The following is a 21,252-nucleotide window of genomic DNA, read 5'->3' on the forward strand; positions in this document are numbered from 1 at the left end:
AAGGAATGCTTTTCTTTTCCTGCATAAAGAGCAATCCGCCCTTTGTTGTTTAGGTTCAGATTTTAATGTATTGAGTTTTCCAACAACGGGACACATTTGTATATTTATAAGTTGTTTCAGTTAAAACATAAAAAGTAACCCACCAGAAGTGGGAAATACTAGCAAAGAAATACAGCCATTAAAGGAAATTTCTTGCAGAACTACACTGTGTGAATCCTTTCATAGATATAAGTTCACGTCTGAGTCAAAAACTACAGGCACTTAATTTGCAAGCAACACTCTCGGGTGTCACGGCTCTGTGGACTGCGGTTATACGCGGCGACTGGTTTTCTTAGGGAGGAAAATTGCCGCGGCCGTAAATCCACAGCCCCTCAAAGCACACAGAGACGCTTTTATGGTCCGCTTTCATCCACAGTTAAATCTATGGATTTCAACTGCTTAACGGGTCCTTGGTTTCAGAAGCTATCATTAATAATTCACTAATTAAAACACTTACCGAAGATTTTCTCGGTGTTCTTTAGCGTGGCTCCTCTAAGAAGCAAGTTTTCCGATCCTAACGGCCTGCAAAGACAAGGACGACCAGAGACAGGGCAATGGAGAAAGCAGGTCGGCACGACAGGACGCAGGAGCCGCTCACGGCTCCACACGCTTCGCTCTGAGAGGAGACCGTCTCCGTGAAGATCTGCTTGCGCTCGGACTAGGAAAGCTAGCCGGGCCCATGTAAAGCGCCTGCTCTTTCCCTGGGGGGCGGGAAGAACCTGTCTGCTGGGAGATCCCGGAAGAGTCAGCCCCTCCAGGGCCCCGGCCCTGCCCCAGCCCCGCGGGGCCGCACCCCAAGGCTTTAAACGCGCTCCCCTGGCGACAGCGAGGGTGCTGGGGCAGCCCCTGGGCACTCGTCAGAAGCGCCACTCGAGGGACCAACCCGGAAACCCGCTCCTAACAGGCTTCAGGTCTGAGGCCTGAGGCACCGGGGACCCCGAGCGGTGCCTGCGCCTCACTCAGCTGTTTCTACCGCACCCTCGGGGGTTTCACGCACACAACACAGTCGCGCCCTCAGGGGAGAAGGCTGTGAGGCCCTGGGTGGCATTACAAGCACTGCAGCCGAGCCCCGAGGGCCCCTGAATGCGGGTGGCCTGGGAGTCTGGGGCGATCCCGGGGCCCACGCAGCGACCGAGGCATTGAGAACCATTCGTGCAAAAACAAGCCCTCTGGACGCGACAGGGAGCCGCAGACAGACGCTCTGCCTGCAGGGGATCGTGGACGCGCGGTCCCTTTGTTGACCGAGAGATAATTTCTTCTCGTTTCCCAAGAGTAGAAGGGAAATAGGCAGAATCCAGATGCACTAATTTTGCCATTTACAATATTCTCCCGATTTTCTCCGGAGGGTAAAGGGAAAGCGTTGATTTGGGGTAAAGGGAACGGTTTGCTAACGCCTGCTTTTCACTTTGCCGGCATTTAATTTCCCTCTACCGCGGAAGGCTGAGAAGCCACTGAACGTGGTAAGCTTAAATGTGTTCAGCATACTTAGCTGACCCAGCTCAGGACCACATCAGGCTGGAGATGAGAAAGGAGGGCTGCCCAGCAGGGTGCGTGGGCAGGGCCCCCCCCCCCGCCCCGACCGACGGGCCTACCCAGGGCTGTCCCATGGCCTCAGGGTGCGTCCCCCAGCCTCACAGCCACGCGGGACAGGCGCCCGGCTGCACACGTGCTGTCTGCTTGTGTTACAAGTACTGTCAGCCTCTGTTAGCAAGCACTTAGGACATGTCCAAGGTGTTTATGGAAATAAATGGCCCTTTTATGAAGTGTCTCTGGGGAGTCTAAAAATAATTTACTTCAAAAAGTACTTCACTTCTAGTTTGGACAGGAGGATGAAGAAACATCACTACAAAAAGACTGAGAGCTTCGATATATAACTCACAGCTGTCCACACCACGAGTTTATGAACGTCTCTAAATACCCAAATATTAAAAGTCTGCTGAATCACATGGACACTTAAAAAGCTAAAGTAAAACTCGTATCAAAGTACAAAATATATTGGTAATTATCTTCCCAAAGGGCTCAGCCTTCAGCTCCGTCCAAATACCAAACGAGGAAAGCCTGCGGCGGCCGCTTTTCCGCCTCACCCGCTGGCAATACGGATCCGCCTAAATATTTTCACTCTTGTTCAGACTCAAACTAACCCTCGCAAGACACAGAAATCCACATTATTTCTCCAAGGTAACCAGGCATCTACCTTTAGAACAACAGGTATTTAAGAACGAGCAGGCAATGCCTCCACAGATTCTGGAAAGCAACTGCTAACCTGCTGATGAAGAACGGTGATAAAAATGTGCTAAGGGGGGTGCCAACTGTCTCCTTAAAGCGAGTAATTTCTGGAGCCTTTCAAGGACATAAACCCCATGACGATTTACTTTGCAGTAGTTTCCCACTGAGTGTTTTTTCCTACTTCTGGCCCAGTATCTTCCTTAATACACGAGGCAATGCCAGGACACAGAGAATCTAGTGACTGCTGAACTCGGAAGAAAAATAATTTCTCTAACCAGCGGGATTTGTGAAGAAGGAGAGCGCTGTCAAAACCTACTGAAAGCCAAGTTCCCTCAGCGTAGACCCCAGGCCACGTGCAGGTAAAACGTCCAAGGCCCGGGAAGTGAGGCAGCACAGGCCACAGCTGCAGTGAGCAGGGCCGGCTCGTCTGGGCGCCACGACCTCAGGGCTGAGTCAGCTCCCTGCCGCCAGCGGCCCGGGGTGAGGCCACTGATGAAGCAGGTGTGGACACCCACCTGTGCGCTGGCCACTGCCCATCCCTGAAGCAGATTCCCCCGTCCCCGGGGGACGTGAGCCCGCACAAGCCCTTGGGAGACACATCCCCCAACGTCTAAGACTGAGGCTGTGTCCCAGTGGTGAGTCTGGGCAGATTCACGCAGCCCAGTGAAGTGGCCCCCAAGTCAGAAACCTTTCAACGTCCTGGCCGAAGACGCACGGTCTGCTCAGCTATGAAAGCGTCTCTATTGGGGAAACGCGCCTTCCCCTTCGCCTGCTGGACCAGCTCCCACCCTTCCCGGCTGTGAGAAGACCCTCGGCAGAGTCATGGGAGAACGTGCTCCACGGGGGCGTTCGTCTGTTAACGCGTCCAGACGCGTGTACACAAGAGAAACCAGCAAGTGGAGCGGAACCCGGACCTCTGGTCACGCAGAATTCCCCCCTCAAACCCAGCAGGACAGCAACGATGAAAAACTCTCATCAGGAAAAGAATCCACGTTTAATTGAACGATAGAGAGGAAATCGCCAAGTGTTTAGAAGAAGCAGGAATCCTCACCTCACCACGGGGTCATTCAGATCGCTGTAAACATTTATGCGGCCGACGAACCTGGGGACAGGAGAGTCAGGTCACTGCCAGGGCAACAGGGGACCGGGGAGGGGGGCAGGACCCGAGACCCCGGCTCTGGGGAACCCCCCTCCTCACCCCTGACCCGCTTCTAAGAAGGACTGGGATTCTGTACTGGAAACACAGGGGTGTGAGGCTAAACCACTCCTCCCCCCTCCTCCCACTTTTTAATTGTTCTATTTAGCTCATGACTTAAATGATTTCCCTTAGAGTCACTTCCTCAAAACACAGAAAATTCATTTTTCTTCGACAAAGGTAGTCCCATTAAGCCTTTTCAAATATTTGTATTAAGATTTATGGATTGGAATGTTGCTGGACTATGAAAATACAGAAGTAATGTAAGTTTGACCAGGTCCTAATTTTTCAGCAGTGATTTGCAATCTCATTCCAAACCCCCGCGCGACTGGGCCATGGGCACGGACAGCAGGGAGGACCCCGGGGAGGAGGCCGGCTCACTTGTAGAGGTCGGGCTGCGGTCGCTCACACTCGATGGTGGCGTGGAGAGAATCTATATCTTCCTCCGTATGAAACCCCTTTGTGTCTTGAACTGCGTAATGGGTCTGCAGATTGACAAGAAATGGAATTCACAGCCAAAATGATCAAGACAAACCCAGCGGCGGGGGCCTCCCGTCCTAGGGCAGCACCAATGTTTAATTTTTTAGGCATATAAATAAGTCTGGTTACAAAGCCTGGTTACCATACGAGACAGGGTATATAATAAAGAGTTTGCAAATGTAACAAGGTTACAGAACTGTAGGTACCACCGGGATTCCTGTACCTATTAGGTGCCAGAAAATTCTTCCATTCTTACCCAGTGTCCTCAACTAACAGAATGCTTCTTCAAAACTGGACACTTGGATTCATCTGTCAGAGTGGTGGCTCTGAATGAGGAAACAAATTGGGGACCTAAAATATTCTTTTTTGTTTATGTGGTTCACAGACAGCTGTCGCAGGCATGGCAAGCGGCCCTCACCTGTCACTGTCCGGGGAGCACAGCTTTCTGCACGGATCCTCACCTGGCCTTGACCCCAGGGCTCCTCAAACTAAGGGGGCCACGGACCCCAGGCCCCGCCCCCAGAGTTTCTGAGGCCGTGAGTCTGGGGTGGCGCCCGAGAACCGCATTTCTAACCTGATCCCAGGTGATGCTGGTGCTGGGGTCTGGGACCCCATTTTGAGAAGATGGGCCCAGACAGCACCAGGGAGCGTAGATGGGTGGACCAGCCTTGGGAAGAGACAGGAAGGAGGGGCGGGGGGAGGGGATGCAGTCTCCTCCATGTCTCCCATGAGTGTCGGGCAAAGCGTGAAGGGACTCAGAGCAACAGGGGGTGTGACCGCAGCATCCCTGCAACGTTGTGGAGGCACCTGTGCGCCCGGCAGTTTGGGACATTTCCTAGTTATAGCCTCACAAGAGCCCCTGGGACACAGGTGTGCCCCCATCTTACAGATGTGAAAACTCTAGGCGTGACCTCTGCTTTTAAGGGAAGGGCTCAGGTGACTCCGGCCCCCCCAAGCACAAACACAGAGAGGTCCAAGCGCAGCCCCGGTGCGGACACGGGCCACGTCCGGACCAGGGGGACTGCTGTTGAACTTCACCCTGACAGCAGTGAGGCACCCGGAGGCTCGTGGCGTCTGCTCCAGGGACGCGTCTAGGCAGTGATGTCCCTTTGTGGGTCGGGGTGCAGAGGGCAGCCCACTGCCCGCAGCCGGGTGTGCACGGCTCGCTGGGGCCGGGGAGGACGGGACACGATACCCCAAGCTCCAACGGCCATTGGACACCCAGCGCTTTCCAGCCCAGAACTGCTTTCCCTGACAGTTGACTGTGCCAGAAGGGTCCCCCCTCCTGGGATTCGTTACATAGAAAATGTGAGAGTAAACGTGGGAAACCCCATAGGGCTTCATACGATGACACCCCAAGTCACCCACAAAGGATTAGGGCATCCTTTGGTGCTTTCCGGCATAGAATCGCCTGTGTCCACGGGCGGCATTCAGGCACTGTTAGAGCTGCACTTCCGGAGCCAGAGCCTCAGAGCAAGGCTCACTTTCATAAACTCCTTGGAAGCTTCCAGGTTTTTAAAACAATGAAATCCTTAAAATTAATAGCGATGTGTTTCTTCTTTTGTGATTGTTAATTAAAATTTTGTAGCACTAGCTGCTGGTACAGAATTCCATATTGAGCGTAAGAAATGAATCATAATTTCAGAAAATCCTTACTAAGATATTTTAACAAAAAGACACTCATAGGGCTTCCCTAGTGGCACAGTGGTTAAGAATCCACCTGCCAATGCAGGAGACACGGGTTAGAGCCGTGGTCCGGCAAGATCCCACATGCTGCAGAGCAACTAAGCCCGTGCACCACAACTACTGAAGCCTGCGCGCCTAGAGCCCGTGCTCTGCAACAAGAGAAGCCACCACAATGAGAAGCCTGTGCACCGCAACGAAGAGTAGCCCCCACTCGCCGCAACTAGAGAAAGCCCGCGCGCAGCAACAAAGGCCCAATGCAATCAAAAATTAAAAAAAAAAAAAAAAAAAGACACTCATTGATGTAACAGTCGGGCAAAATCTAGACTCACGACTTACTTTTCACACAATTCCAGTCCAGTCAAGTCACTAACTTGGACCAGTAGAATGGAAACTTCAAAATTCCAACCATCTCTTCCTTCCATCCTTAACTAGGTACCGACGCTAAACGACGCAGCTAAATAAGGAACGTGGAGCTGCTTCTGTTAACCTGAGAGGCTGGTCGTTAGGGGGGTTGAGGGTGGAAGGAAGAAAGTGGGAAACAGGGAGAAGCAAACGAGAGGAAAACAGTCCCTGGCTTTCCCCTGAACACAGAGCCTCATGCCCAGTGCAGCTTCTGCCCACAAGAGCACAGCTGGGGGAGGATGCGGAGGTCCCGACGGGTCCCGACGGGGCACAAACGACAGGCACGTTACCTTGTGGCTGGACTCTCCGTCCAGGCTGGCGGTGGTCACGTGGCAGGTCCCATCCGCGCGGCTGCTGGACAGGAAGATCAGGTCACAGGGGAAGGTCTCGTCCTCCTTGACCATGACGATGTCCCCGACCTGCGGGACAGACAGACAGCAGCACCGTGAACCGAAAGCCGGGCTCCAGGCAGCAGCTCCCACAGACACCATCACGGTGTTACCTGCAGGAAGGCGTGTGGATGCTAATATGACTGAGAAACATCGCTGCCCGGACATCTGGCTCAAACCCAGGAGAGACCTGTGAGTCAATGCCCCAGCCTTAGACCTGGGATCTTCACAGTGCATTATGACAGAATAGTTTGCGATATTCTATTTTGCAATGATAGAAATATTTGCACCATTTGTATTCGAAGCAGGCAGATGAGGTAGGTGGTCACCCTGCGGGCATGAAGCCTGTGACGTGGCCGCAGTGATCAGCACTGAGTGGTCCCCGGTGGCCCCCACAGAAGACGGGCACAGGCCATCGCGACGCAGCCCAGAGCCCAGAAACAGACCCACGAAAATACGCTTAACTGACTTTGGACAAAGGTACGAAAGCCACTCGATGGAGGGGGGACAGCCCTTCCAACAGACGAGCACCTGGTCAGTCCTGGGCAAAAAAAGGGACTCTCACCTAAACCTCACACCTGACGTAAAAAGTAACACAAAATGGATCAGGAAGTTAAATCTGAAACATAAAACTATAAAACTTTCAGGGAAAAAAAAACAGGAGACAACCTTTGGGCTCCAGGGCTTGGCAAAGAGTTCTTGACCTTGACACGAAAGGCAGCAGCCATAGAAGGAAAGATCAGTAAATGGGACTCCATCAAAATGAACAACTTCTGCTTTGCGAAATACCCCATGAAGGTACTTCTGACAGAGGACCAGGCTCGAGAATAGAGGAACTCCCAACGTTCAACAGTAAAAGCCCTCAATAATCCACGTAGGAAATGGGTAAGGGCCATGAACACATGTTTCACGAAGAGGATGCCCTGATGGCAAATAAGCACACGGTAAGATGCTCACCAGCCTCTAGGGAAGCACACACTTAAACCGCACCGACAATCAGAACGACCGAGAGAAGAAACGGCGAGACACCCGACGCCGCCAGGGATGCCGCGAAACGGGCCCCTCACACGTTGCTGGTACAACAGTGCAGACGCTCTGGAAATGGTTTGGCCGTTCCTTTTACCGTAATTTCATGACAACCCAGCAACTGAACTCTTTGAGTTTTTATGCCAGAGAAACGGAAACTATACTCATACAAAAACCTGTACACAAAAGTTCACAAGAGCTTTATTTGAACGGCCCCAAACTGGAGAAACATCAACATCCTTCACCTGGGCCACACACCCCCCAGACTCTGCAACGAAAGGAAGGCGTCCAGATGCCCAACCTGGATGAGTCCCAAGGGAATTCAGCTGCATGAAAGTTACAGACTGTGTGACACCATCCACGCGAGGACAAATCCTGGAGGTGGACAAATTGAAGGTTCCTTTTCTCGCCACAAGCAGCCTTTGCTTTCCCTCCTTGTCTCACAGACCCCATTAAAATCCTCTCGGGTAAAACAGGCTGGATACACGGCAGACATTCCCCATAGGAGATCGATACATTAAAAATTCAATTTTCTGCTGACAGGTACTGTTTCGGTCTGTTTTTGAAGAGATGTTTATTAAAAGTATAGAAGACTTTGCAAAGGAAATGTAGTTGTTAAAGGAAACGGTATTTGGAGCCTAGGGTCCGAAAGAGCCTGTTAATATATACATGGGGGTCCCCACTGCTGTTCCCATACTGAGAGGCTGTCCTCCCAGCTCCCCACCTCCTGACTCCTTGACCACTAGGAAAATGTCGCCAACCTAGGCTAATGGAGGGGAATTACTGAAACACCTGGACGGTGAAATTTATAAAACAAAGAAAATGTGGTTTAGAAACTTAAAATACCTCCAATATAGAACACATATAATAACTATTATGAGGTTAACGAAGATGGACCACGTGCTCATGACACCTGAAACAGGAGTGTCCCGGCATCCCGAACCCCGTCCTCCGCCCGAGATACCCACTGACCCCCAGGCTGACCCGCTGCCCCTCCCAGGGCTTGGGGATGTGCCCGGAAGCAGAGGCTCGGGTTCAAAGACGCGGAGGCCCACCTTTCTGTCCCTGTGCACGAGCGCTGGCGACTCTCTCCCACAGCAGCTTCCCGATGGCCCTGCCAGGACTTCTGGCCAGGAAAGCAGCCCCGGGGCGGACAGAGGGATGGTGGGGCTGCAGGGGAGGGGGAGGGGGGCGGCGACTAGGGGGAGGACAAGCCCAAGGAGGATCCGGGGGAGGGTGGCCAGGCTCCACCCCCAGGCTCACAGCGAGACATGACTCGGGGACAAACCGTAAAAATCATACTTATCACCTGCACACGTGTAAGCGCTTCTAAACGGCTAGCACGGGCCTGAAAATAATCCACTTAAATAATTTAAACTTGAATTTAAACACAATGATGCATTATTACACCAACAATATATTGAAAAAGAAGAAATTAACATGCAGCTTTCAGGGAGGTTTCTGTCCCCATTTTCAAAAATTTCCAGCTAGTAGAGCTGATCATACTAATATGATTTTGCCTTACTGTAAAATAACTTCTCTACAGGTGTTTAGAGCTCTCCCTGTCTGGACTGGTTACTATCATGTCATACGCTTCAGACAACAGGCCTGGGGGGAGCCTGACGGCCGAGAGGCTGTGCATGGGGGACCGGGCGCGGGGGAGACACGGGGAGGCTTTGGACCTTCCAACTCAATTTGCTGTGACCCTAAACCTGCTCTAAAAATAAAGTCGATTAAAGCTTTAAAAATAAATACATAGAAGTAAGAAGTTAAAGAAAGATAGTGGTAGGAGCTTCCCCGAAGTGAGCAGTACTTGGGGAAGAGGGTGGGCCTGCATCCAATAAATGAAACAATTTCAGACGGAGGTTTGGCCAAAGAAAACAGCCCCGTGGCGCTGTTTTCTCATCGTAACAGGTCTGCGGCCGTCTGGGGGCCGTCTGGGGTCGGCGGGCGGGGACTCACCCTGAGCTTCCGGCTCTGCTTCCGCACCAGCCGGCCGTGCTGGACGAAGTGCACGGGGCACTGGTTCACGGCGCTGTCGGCTTTGTGGCGCAGCCAGTCCTCGTAGCCCTGCGGTGGGGGAGAGACGCCGTGAGCCCCTCCTGGACTTGGCAGGCGCGGCCGTGGCCACGGTCAAGTGCGTGTGGACACGAGCGGGGGGAGCCGCGTCCCTGGGCTCCCGCCACCGCCGTGCACGAAGCCACGTCACGTTTTGTGCTCCCTTCCCTCGCACCCAGCCCCGACCCGGGCAACTCCTGGCGTGTCCTGCACAGGGACACGCGTGCTGAACCGACCCCTTCCTGCTCGCGTCCCGGCTGCCCCGTGCCGCGGCCTCCGGCCCGCAAGGACAGGACCAACCCGACTCCGTCCCACCCGACACAGCTCCAGAGGCTCCCCGCCGGGACCCGCGCAGGCGGATGGCCACCCTCGGGTCAGCGGGGCTGTGCCTGGGGTCCCTGGGGGGCCGAGGGCCGCTCGAGCCCCCTGGGTCTCAGGAGCGCCGAGGGAGGGGTGAGGGCCGCGGGCAGGTGGGCAGGGGAGCGGGCGGCACCCAGGGGCTGTGCCCACCCAGGTGAGCGCTGCAAGGGTCACGCAGAGGCGCCCGATGTCGGCTGCTCAGCACCCAGAGGAGGACGGGAGCTCGGGGGCTGGCCAGGCGGTGGGCTCCGTGGGAGGGGCTTTGCGTGTGTGTGGGGGGGGGGCTGAGGAGGAAGCAGGGGGCTGGCAGAGCTGGAGGTTAGCTTGCGGACGGGTGGCCCTGGAAGGTCACAGCTCTGACAAGGGACCTCCTTCGTCCTCTCCTCAGGCCTTTTGGGTCTGCTGGCCTATGTCTGAGGGTCGAGCCAGGATGGACCCGGGCTGCGCAGGGCACCGTGTCCCGGCCAAGGTGGCAGGCAGGCGCTTTCTGTGCCCATGGGCGGGTCTCACCCACCAGGAGCTGCTACCACCGCCCTCACTCCGTAGCCACAGGGCGGGGACTTCGAGGGCACACACTTAGGGACACTTGCTGTATCCAGAGGCCCCTCGCTGCGGCCAGGATGCTCTTGGGGCTGGCTCGGGGCTCTTTCGGCTCTGCCTGCATCACTGTCTCAGGGCAGAACCCTCTAAGATCAGGCCTGGGGTCGCCAGCCCCCTGGGGACTGGTCTGTTCTAAGAGGCTCACACAGTATGTGCTAAGTACATAGACCAGGGTCCATCTGTGGGTCCCTGTATCACATCCTCAGCTTTGCCAGATATTCCAAACTGTTCCCCAAGACGGTCCCGACATGCTCCCATCAGTGTGTGTGGATGCCCGTTTGACCACGTCTTAATCCCATCTGCTCTTCAGACTTTCACATTTAAAAGCCAATTTAATGGGTATAAAGTAAGATCATATCGTCGTTCAAATCTGTATTTCCAGATGACTGGTGAGTGGAAAATAAAACCCAAGGTATCACAAAGGAATCCTTAAATGCTTCTCACGGTTCTGTATTAAATACAGACCAGTCCAGACATTCACACTGAAGACTGGCTGGGAGACATACAGGCACCGCCCTTACACTCACAAAGGTCACCTTGAGACTCCGTTCTTCATGTTTTCTCAGTCTGGAGTCAAACACTCTGCCATGCGTCACCTCATTCCCACTGTCACCCACTGTCACTTGAACCATGTCTCATGTGACATGTGTGTTCAGTTTCCTAATTTTTTATTTAGAAACACAGAAAGCATGGCTCTGTCAGCAACAATGTGACCATCAAGAATTTAACTAGATGCTACCTTTCTGTAAATTATTTCAAATGCAAATGTCATCCTGTTCAAAAGTTTGCAGCAGGGACTTACTTCCCTGGTGGTCCAGTGGGTAAGACTCTGTGCTCCCAATGCAGGGGGCTAGGGTTCCATCCCTAGTCGGGGAACTAGATCCCGCATGCATGCCGCAACTAAGAGTTTGCATGCCGCAACTAAAAGATCCCGCATGCCGCAACTAAGACCCGGCGCAGCCAAAACAAATGAATAAGTAAATAAATAAATCACTAAAAAAAAAAGTCTGCAGCAGATAAGGGACTTGTATCTACAACATATAAAGAATTTTCACGACTCATGGAGAAAAAGACAATGCAATTTAAAAACAGGCCAGTGACCTGAAGCTATTTCTCTACAGAAGATTTACTAAAGGCTAATCAGCTCATGCAAAGATGCTCAGCATCACTGGTTACCAAGGAAACGTAACATCAAAGCCACAGTGGGATACCACCCCACACCCGCTCGGGTAAGTGTGATAAAAAAGATGGACAACAAGCCTTAGCAGGAATGTGGAAAACTGAAACCTCACTCACGGCTGGTTGGAGCATAAAATGGGGCAGTCACTTTGGAGAATACTTTGGCAGTTCTTTACAACAGTAGCGCAACTCGATTCCTTTGTATGTACCCAGGAGAAATGAAAACCTATGTCCACACAAAGCTTACATGTGAATGTTCATAACGGTGTTCTCCATAATAGACAAAAAGTAGAAGCATCCCGGGAATGCCCTGGCGATCCAGTGGTTAGGATTCTGCGCTTTCTCTGGGTTCGACCCCTGGTCGGGGAACTAAGATTCCACAAGCCACGCCATGTGGCAAGAAGTAAGCAAATAAATAAATAAAGCCACATTAAAAAAAAAAAAAGTAGAAGCACCCCAAATGTCCATCCGTGGATGACGGATAAACAAAATGTGGTCTGTCTGTCCACATGATGGAATATTATTCATCTGTGAATGAAGCGCTGACACAGGCTACAACGTGGATAAACCCTGAAAACACGCTCGGTGAAATAAGCCAGACACAAAAGATCACTACTGTATGGTTCTGTTAATGGGAAATGTCCCCAATAGGCAGATTATAGCAACAGGAAGTAGGCTGGTGGCTGCCAGGAGCTGCGGAGGGGGGTGGCGAGTGACGCTCACGGGTACGGGGGTTTCTTTCAAGATGTCGGGAATTTTCTGGAACTAAGCAGAGGTAATGGTTGAGCATTAAGCTGGCTGAGTGGATGGTGGGACTAACAGACGACCTGTCCTTCCTGTTAGTCACCGGCTTTATCTATCAGGATTGCAAAGAGCAGCGCAATCCACACGGAGCGAGTCAGGGGTCGCCGGGCTGTTCTGCTTATGGAGCCGCACCCCAGACCCTCTGCACGAGCAGGTCCTCGGGGTTCGGGCAGCCGGGGACACGGCGGGCGAGGCAACTCAGGTGCTGTGTCTCCGGGTGATTCCACGTGAGAACGACCGTGTCCTCTTCAAACGCTCGGGGCGACAAACTAGCACTAAATTACACAATCTCTCTTCTTTTAACTCAAGCATCTCTTGACTCAAGACTCTATCTAAACCAGTCACAAAAGTGAATTTCGAGAAGTCAGCTAAGTTTCCTACGAACCAGCTGAAACAAGGCGGGGAACTCTGCTTTGGATGAAAGGCGATGTCCTATAGCAGAGATTCTGTAGGACCTTCGTCCCTTCTGCCTGTAAGGCTCACCTGCTTGATAGCTGTGACAGTGATGACGAAGAACAGCGGCAGGCCGCTCGTCACTGGACTCGTGGGCGTATCAATAATCAGCTGCAGTGAGAAGAGAACCGTTGAGTCATTTTCAGAAACACTTCTTAGGGGCTTTAGACGGACTGGCTGGCCCTGTAACACCTGCCGACGTTTGCTTTGACTCGTTTTAACTCGCTTTACTATTACCCCACTTCATCCCACCCCTGGAGATAAATTAGATATGAATTTTTACTATAAAACTGAGGGCAGTTCTCCTTAATTACGGGCTGTGCTTAGGAAGCCACGTCGGCAGTGGCAAAGACACCAGCTGACTCCAGTGCACGTTTTATTTCAATTCACCCCTCTGCTCCTGGTGCCACACTTTAATTACATTAGTTGCATAAATTACTGTCGGGGAAATTTTTAAAGTCCTTCAACGGTATTTTGTATGATTGAAACAAGTTAGGTTGCTGTTCTTAAAGCACATCTGACCTGTTCCCTAATCCATACCTCACTGTGGTTTTCACTCTCTTTTTTTTTTAACTCTCTTTCTCTTAATGTTTTTTTTTTTAGGAGAATCCCCCCTAAAGATTAGGAAGATCCTGCTCTCCCGTCAGTACTGGAGAACGACGACGGAAAGTGGCCAGGACCAGTTCACATGCACAGCGCTCACGCCTATGTTTTAGTGAACAGGTCTCTCTGACCCAACATGCTTGTCCTTGAAGAAAACAAGTGAAGCAGCTGCAGATAAAGGGGCATTAAGTGCTTCCTCCTTCTGAGGAGCAAACCAGTCACCTGAGAATAAATGCCACTTACTTATATTTACACTTGAGGTGACAGAAAAAGATGACCAGACTTACCTGCACCAGAAATATGATAAGAAAATAAAAGTTGGCTATTCTTCTGAATTGTTCAAATAAGTTCTTGGGTATGAAGTTCCAGAATGTGTACTGTGTAAAAGAAAAACAGAAAGGAGTCATTTTGATCCCATTTTACGTTGTGTAGCATAACTCTACCACGTGATAAGCTGTCCTGAATTTCAAAGTACAAAATGTCTAGCTTTAGATACAAAATTGAGAGTGTTTGTAGACATGTTATCAACTTGTTGACTGTAAAAACACTGCTAACACAGAACATGTGCTCCAAGAGGAGCATATGTCAACTACCTAATTCCAACAATTCAAGGTAAGGCAAAGTAGCTTAAGAATAGTTGTACTATTAAAATGTCTCTCGTAAAGTGTAAACCTCTGATTGTTAACTCAAAACACACATGGTTAGCATTCTTCTTTGACTGTAATTTTTGGTAAGCTCTCTGTTTTGTTACAGCGTGGCTACGAGGGGACAGAACGTGAAACAGAAGTCACCATTTTCAGGTGGTCTTAACCCAGCTTGGCTACTGAGGAGGTGTCCTGGGCCAGCCCCTCCCCCTTACCTAGGGGGCTGGAGAGGGACACAGGGAGGGTAGTCAGGCCACTTACTCGCCAAATGTCTCGTTTTTGCCTCAGAAGGAGACCTTCCCTAACCTTTGTGTTGAAAACAACAATGTCCCGTATGTCATTAACCTACAGTAAACACTGAGCTTGGACACTGTTTTTAAAATTCCATTTGACAGTTTTGCCTTTTAACGAAGATCGCCCCCTGAAGGGGGAGAGCCTGCTCTGCACGCCATCTCTCTCATCTGGACCAGTAAGCACCTTGGTTATCTCCCTGCATCTAGACCCACAGGCACCTTTAAAGCCACTTAATTTAAAGCCACTTAAATGATGACTTTATTCCTATCAGGTGCAGAAGACCCATGCTGCAGCTCAGACATGTTTTGTGATCTCCATATTTTACAGAATAAATGACTGTCATAAGTTATTACTGCTGATTATTAGTAATATGGTCAAAATCCCTGATGATGTATGGTAAGAAGAGTGAAAACCCAATGAGACAGTCGAAACATTCATGACTGCACTGATACATCAGTACTGTATGGATAAAATAAAATAAAACAAGCATTTTATTACACATGTAAGGGTTGGCAATTGGATAATGGTGTGCCAATTGTACATTTTTAAAATATTCCATTACCACATTTTTAAAAGTATTTATTTATTTACTTATTTATGTGGTTGCACCAGGTCTTAGTTGTGGCAAGCGGGCTCCTTAGTTGCGGCTTGCCTGGCTCCTTAGTTGTGGCGTGCGAATCTTTAGTTGCGGCGTGCGAATCTTTAGTTGTGGTGTGCGAATCTTTAGTTGAGACATGAGTGTGGGATCTAGTTCCCCGACCAGGGATCGAACCCAGGCCCCTGCATTGGGAGCACGGAGTCTTATCCACTGTGCCACCAGGGAAGTCCTCCAATTGCACATTTTTGATCTCTGCTAAATTCTAAAGATCTAAATATCTGCTTAGACACTTGGGCCACAATATAATGTAACACTTTGTATTACAATGTACAATGCAACACTCTGACCTACATCTGTCAAGTCCCTGATCAGTAGAATAGAACTTAATACTGGAATCCTTGATATTGAGCCACAGGCATGGAACAAAGGGGTTTTTTTTTGCTATGAGGGAGCTAAGGAGTCTGAGGTCGGCGGAGCATCTCTTTCCCACCAGACAACTTGAGGAGCATTGAAGCCACAGGACAATTACTAGCCTTGTGTTTCTTTCACGCCATGAAAGACTTCACACCCAAAGTGTGCACCTGCCCTGGGGGTCGTGTGTCGTCAGCGCTGAGGTGGATTTGGCCACTCTCTTCCTTCCGTGAGAGTCACCTGTGTCCTGTACTTACTGCGAGGGCGGCTCAGACGCAGAGAAGCCGTCCCGCCTGGTCGACCTTTAGTCACATGGAGACGGGGAGACAAGGACAGCCTGGCGCCACCCTGCTTCGCCAGCCCCGGAGAGTGAAACCAGAGCACCTGGAAACCGCTGAGGCTGCGGCTACTGTGTGCCTGGAGGGGGAATCCCTCACAGGTGCGCACGGGGCGCCCTAAAAGCGCACTGGGCACGGTCACTGATCTCCAGGGAAGGCGACCCGGAAGGTCACAAGTAGTTCAGCTTTCTGTACAGGGTGGAGGGACAGCACAGCCTGAGCTGAACATTTAATTCCATAGCATGCTGAGGGCACAGATGGGAGCCACACGCGTCTTGTGCCCAAAGGTACAATTTTGTAACTTGATGAAGCCCCACTGTCCCTGAGTCCAGGATCTGGTGCTAGAGCAGGCCTTGGGTTGGGGGCTCGGCGTGAGGTCAGAAGCCAAGGGGTTGTGCTGGGGTCATTTCTACCAGGCTCCGCCCCAAAAGGAAACAGAACTCACTGATCACCAATAACAGCACTTCTTCAGATCAGGCCAGATGAGCATTTTCAGCCCTCGTGTAACTTTTCACATGCTAAGTGCTTTCACGACCTTGGATTTAATAAAATCAGACTTACGACTTTACTGCTGGTAGTAGTATTACTGCTCCTTAAGTAATAAGTCATAAAACTTATTACTAAAGTGCGTCTGTGCACTTACGAAATCTTTGTGGACCATCTTTTCTTTTAAGGTAGAAACGAATGTTCTCTTCCCAAGAAAACATATATACATCACCAGAAACATATTCTCTGAACCTGTCTGTAAACTTACGCTTTACAAATTAAGTTGTATTTTCCACATCCTGAGCTGTTTTTAAATGAAAATCTGGTCTAAGTCCACGGCCTGTCCACCCTGCTCCTGACTTGGATTCTAGGCCCTCGTCTGAGGGTCTCCTCTGTACTGAGATCAATTAGCAACCGAGGTTACGTTGTCTGTAATTGTCCTTGAAATGACACACCATCATCTACCCGGAACTGACTTTAAGCCACTAATACTGCGAGTGCCCTCTCTCCTCAGAGCTGAGACGTGTTGCCTTTTCACCAAAACCCACGCCTCCTGTGTGACAGCCTGATCTGGCTCCGGGGGCAGATGCTGACTTCATTCTGTCAGGGCGTGGGGTGAAGGAACTTTCCCAAAAAGAAACAGTTTTGAAAAGGAGCCCAGGACCTGCATCCTCACAGCGCCCTCGCCCTGGAGGTGGGTTCCTCTGTTAGAACCCAAGGAGCCTCGGGGCACACAGGAAGAAGCCACCCCAGGCAAGGCAGCGCCTCTTGCAGACCCCGGGAGGTGACACGGGGCCCCTCAACGTCTTGCTGGCCACCGGCTGCGGGAATGCTAGAAGGGAAAACCTGAAAATGATAAATTGGCTCGAAACTTGAATCATAGCAAGGGGTCATAAATGGGATTTAGGAATCTCTGCTGTCGATTATCTCCCCCAGAGCGTGGACGGGGCTTCATAACAAACGCAGTGCCCCGCAGCCTCGGGCTCTAGTCCACCGGATGCGTCAAGAAGGGCTTTGCTACTCCGATCCCTGAGTTTCTGAAGTTTCCTTTGAGCGGCTGCACAGAACCTTCCAGGTCCCTGGGAGGAAGCGGGGCTGGGACAGCAGGGCCCAAGCTTCGTCCCTGGGGGAGAAGCCAGCTGTGCGGGATGTGACTCAGAAGCCGAGGCGGCTTTGTCAAACGTCCTGCCCAGACTAGACGCGGGGCAGCGTGGGGACTCGAGGCCTATCGAGTGGGGACTCGAAGTCGTCCCTGCAAGTCCACACGTGCACAGTATCTGAGTGTCTTCAGTGCACGTCCCCATTCCTCGACGCGCCTGCACTGCACACGAGCAGATTTCTAAGAAAAACGTCTGAGATTTTGTTCCTTTGGGGGCACTAGTGGTTGACAGAGTGCATCTTCAGTGAGCTCTATTCGAGACTGTCTAACTTATAAATGTCACTACTGGAAAGACCTATTTCCGGATATGAGGTCCTCCTGTTTATTTCTCCTTTCATTGGTCATGTCTGGGCAACCACGGACTACTTTTGTTTGGCTGTGATTTTGTTTATGAGCAACTGACTTACCCATGCTGTATTTCTGGAGATTAAAGTTATTATTTTACATTGCAGTTTTAAAATAAAATAATTCCATTAAGAAAACTGCCTTACACAAATGAACCTATCTACGAAACAGAAACAGATTCACAGACACAAAGAACAGACTTGTGGTTGCCAAGGGGAAGGGGGATGGGGGAGGGATGGAGTGGGAGCTTGGGGTTAGTAGATGCAAACTATTACATATAGAGTGGATGAACAACAAGGGCCTACTGTAGCGCACAGGGAACTCTATTCAATACCCCGGGATAAACCATAACGGAAAAGAATGTATATATATGTGTAACTGAGCCACTTCGCTGTACGGCAGAAATCAACACAACATTGCAAATCAACTGTACTTCTACTAAAAAAAAAATTTTTTTTAAAAACTGCTTTAGAAAACCTCAGTTGTCAAGTATTTGTAACAAGCACAGGACACTCTTGATAACTCATGACAGAATTAAGCGGGTCCACCGCAGGTATCTGGACACGCAGCACACTGATGTGTGAATTACGTAGGTCTGTGACGTGGGTCTGGGTGTCCAGGACACCCAGGCATGTGGAAAGTTCTCCGCAGCCTGCAAAGCCACCGTTTACTGTTTTCCAGAGTCAGCGACCCCATTCTCAAGACCCAGCTACCGGTTAATCTGAGGTGTGAAGATGGTCCTGCAACCCCACCTCCAGGCCAAGAGACGGTCAAAGCCCCCGTAAACGGTGACACGCGCGTCCTCCTCTTTGCGTCACCGCTCCTAACTGACGGCCTCTGACACGCGCCCAGCGTGCGCGCTCGCCAGCTGGTGGCACCGGGGCACCTGCGTCGTCTGTTTTGCAGGAGGAGACCCTGGCCTGGGCGGCTCGATGGTGGCGCGCGGCCAACAGCTAATACGTGGTGCCGGCAGGACCTGAACGTCCTAGACTTCAAACCTGATGCTTAAACGTGACACAGGTAAGAGGGACGTGAAGAGAATGTGCTGTGACGTCAAGTCTCAACAGTGTTCGGGGGGCAACCGGAGGGGTGCTGAGCCCAGGCGCCGAGGGCCGTGCGGCGAGCTCGCAGGCTGATGCTTACCTTGGAGGAGACGATTCTGTTGTCCGGGCACCTGTGCGGGATGTAGGCCTCAGCTCCCGGTGGGGGCTCGCGGTGGCCCACGTACACGGTCCGGCTGTCCACACAGTCTTCCTCCCCAGCACACTGCGGGGGGAAGAGCGGTCAGAGCGGGCCTTGGGGCGGGCTTGGATGCAGGTCTGTGCTGGGCCCTGGGGAGGGCTGGGCACCCCTGCAAGGCCGGGCCCCCCACCCCTGCCCACCCGCTGGGCCCTCACGGGGTAAGTGCTCAAACCCCCGCCCAGCTCTTCAGGGGAGCGGTCTGAGCGGCCACCGGCACCCCCAGCAGGAGTCGAGGGGGGCTTCAAAGCTGGTGGGCGGTGGAAAGGCCACAGCGCGGGTCCATTCAAAGCCAGAAAGTGACAGCAAAACCCTAAGCCTTCAGGAAAAAAGACGACAATCCCAGAACTTTTGGGAAAGGTCTTTAACGCAAGAAGAAAGTAAAGCTATGAGTTCAGAGCAGAAGGACGGTTCACACACTGCAGCAGCTCATCCATAAGCCTCCCTGGAAACTGAGAAGACCTGGGTCTGACTCATCTTTGCATTATTCACAGTGCTGTGCACCGGACGTTAAGGAAACACCTCCGACCCGAAGAACCTTCTAGTGACGCTCAACCAACTGTACGCAGTCAGCACTGCAGTGCCTGAGACATGATGGCTGCTGACGAGAGACTAAGATGAAGCCTCGCATAGCGGCCCCGGCACGGGGCCCTGGACCTCCCCCCACAGACGGGCAGCCCCAGCACGGGGCCCCGGACCTCCCCCCACAGACAGGCGGCCCCGGCATGGGGCCCTGGACCCCCCTCCCACAGACAGGCAGCCCCGGCACGGGGCCCTGGACCTCCCCCCACAGACAGGCGGCCCCAGCACGGGGCCCTGGACCTCCCCCCACAGACAGGCAGCCCCAGCACGGGGCCCTGGACCTCCCCCCACAGACAGGCGGCCCCAGCACGGGGCCCCGGACCTCCCCCCACAGACAGGCGGCCCCAGCACGGGGCCCTGGACCTCCCCCCACAGACAGACAGCCTCAGCACGGGGTCCTGGACCTCCCCCCACAGACAGACAGCCCCAGCACGGGGCCCTGGACCTCCCCCCACAGACAGGCGGCCCCAGCACGGGGCCCTGGACCTCCCCCCACAGACAGGCGGCCCCAGCACGGGGCCCTGGACCTCCCCCCACAGACAGGCAGCCCCAGCACGGGGTCCTAGCCCCTTGCTCAGCGTTGTCAAGAACAAACAGAGACAACGAAAGGAAACACACGGCCACGCTCCGGGGGCCCAGCCCGTCCCATCCAGCACCGTGTCCAGCCTTCGTGGCTTCAGGGAACCTTCACTTTTTTTTTTGCGGCACGTGGGCCTCTCACTGTCGTGGCCTCTCCCGTTGCGGAGCACAGGCTCCGGACGCGCAGGCTCAGCGGCCATGGCTCACGGGCCCAGCCGCTCCGCGGCATGTGGGATCTTCCCGGACCGGGGCACGAACCCGTGTCCCCTGCATCGGCAGGCGGACTCTCAACCACTGCGCCACCAACTTTAACACAAACATGAAAATCCTGGAAACCTTCCGCCTGAACTCTGAAGACAGTGGCTCTGCGGCGGCCGGGCACAGGCACAGGAGCCCCGTCCCCAGGGAGGCACGGCAGAAGGAGGCTCATTAGGGCCAGTTCACACCCTGGGCACAGGCCGGCTTTACCGTAATCATTCAACACCTCAAATACCGCTCGCCCGCTCGGCGCTGTTCTAACTGTACAGGTCGGGGTACAACACCTGCCTGTGGGACGAGATCAGAAAACAAACCCAACACGACATATTCCGAGGGACTCGCCACGTCATCGCAACACCAGCTCCTTTGGGGATGAACCTCGTCCTACTCAGCCCTGCGTGACAGCGCAGGGGCGGGGCTCCATCCCTGCAGCCGCGTGGGCTGTCGGGTCCCCTGCAGACGACAGCAGCAAGAAGCGGCCAGGCAAACCCTGCCCCAGAGCTGGTCCTCCGCCCGGACGTGCAAGAGGAAAATGAGTCCCACCTTCCCCAGAGACACCGTCAACGCTCCTCGCAAGTCTCGGGACTTCAGGGTGTTTACATCCTGCTGCTGAGCCAGACGGCAGGTAACGTGTCCAAATTACAAAGGCAGAGCTGTTTACAAACTGCCAACAGAAATAAACCCACTCCCCATCTCTCCACCAGCGTGTCCTAAACCGGGCAGTGACCTCAGCAGACTTTCTGCCCTGTTCGATCCGACACACACACAGGCGAGAAGAGACCACCGTCAGGGCACAGAGGCTGAACCTCCGATGGAAAG

General features: G+C 52.6%; 1 protein-coding gene across 1 annotated transcript in view; it reads right to left on the minus strand.

The window, feature by feature from the left end:
* ATP11A (ATPase phospholipid transporting 11A) overlaps positions 1 to 21,252 on the minus strand; it is a gene marked incomplete at both ends in the record, with an annotated part of 84,473 nt that overhangs the window by 37,112 nt on the left and 26,109 nt on the right. The window contains 9 exons of the mRNA XM_082675351.1: positions 497 to 561; positions 3,317 to 3,367; positions 3,842 to 3,945; positions 6,319 to 6,447; positions 9,406 to 9,513; positions 12,928 to 13,008; positions 13,788 to 13,877; positions 18,919 to 19,041; positions 19,158 to 19,264. Coding sequence (XP_082531477.1) covers positions 497 to 561; positions 3,317 to 3,367; positions 3,842 to 3,945; positions 6,319 to 6,447; positions 9,406 to 9,513; positions 12,928 to 13,008; positions 13,788 to 13,877; positions 18,919 to 19,041; positions 19,158 to 19,264 — 858 coding nt within the window. The remainder of the gene's footprint in view (positions 1 to 496; positions 562 to 3,316; positions 3,368 to 3,841; positions 3,946 to 6,318; positions 6,448 to 9,405; positions 9,514 to 12,927; positions 13,009 to 13,787; positions 13,878 to 18,918; positions 19,042 to 19,157; positions 19,265 to 21,252) is intronic.

The sequence above is a fragment of the Grampus griseus genome, assembly GCF_964374135.1.
Source record: "Grampus griseus genome assembly, chromosome: 18".
NCBI lineage: Eukaryota > Metazoa > Chordata > Mammalia > Artiodactyla > Delphinidae > Grampus > Grampus griseus.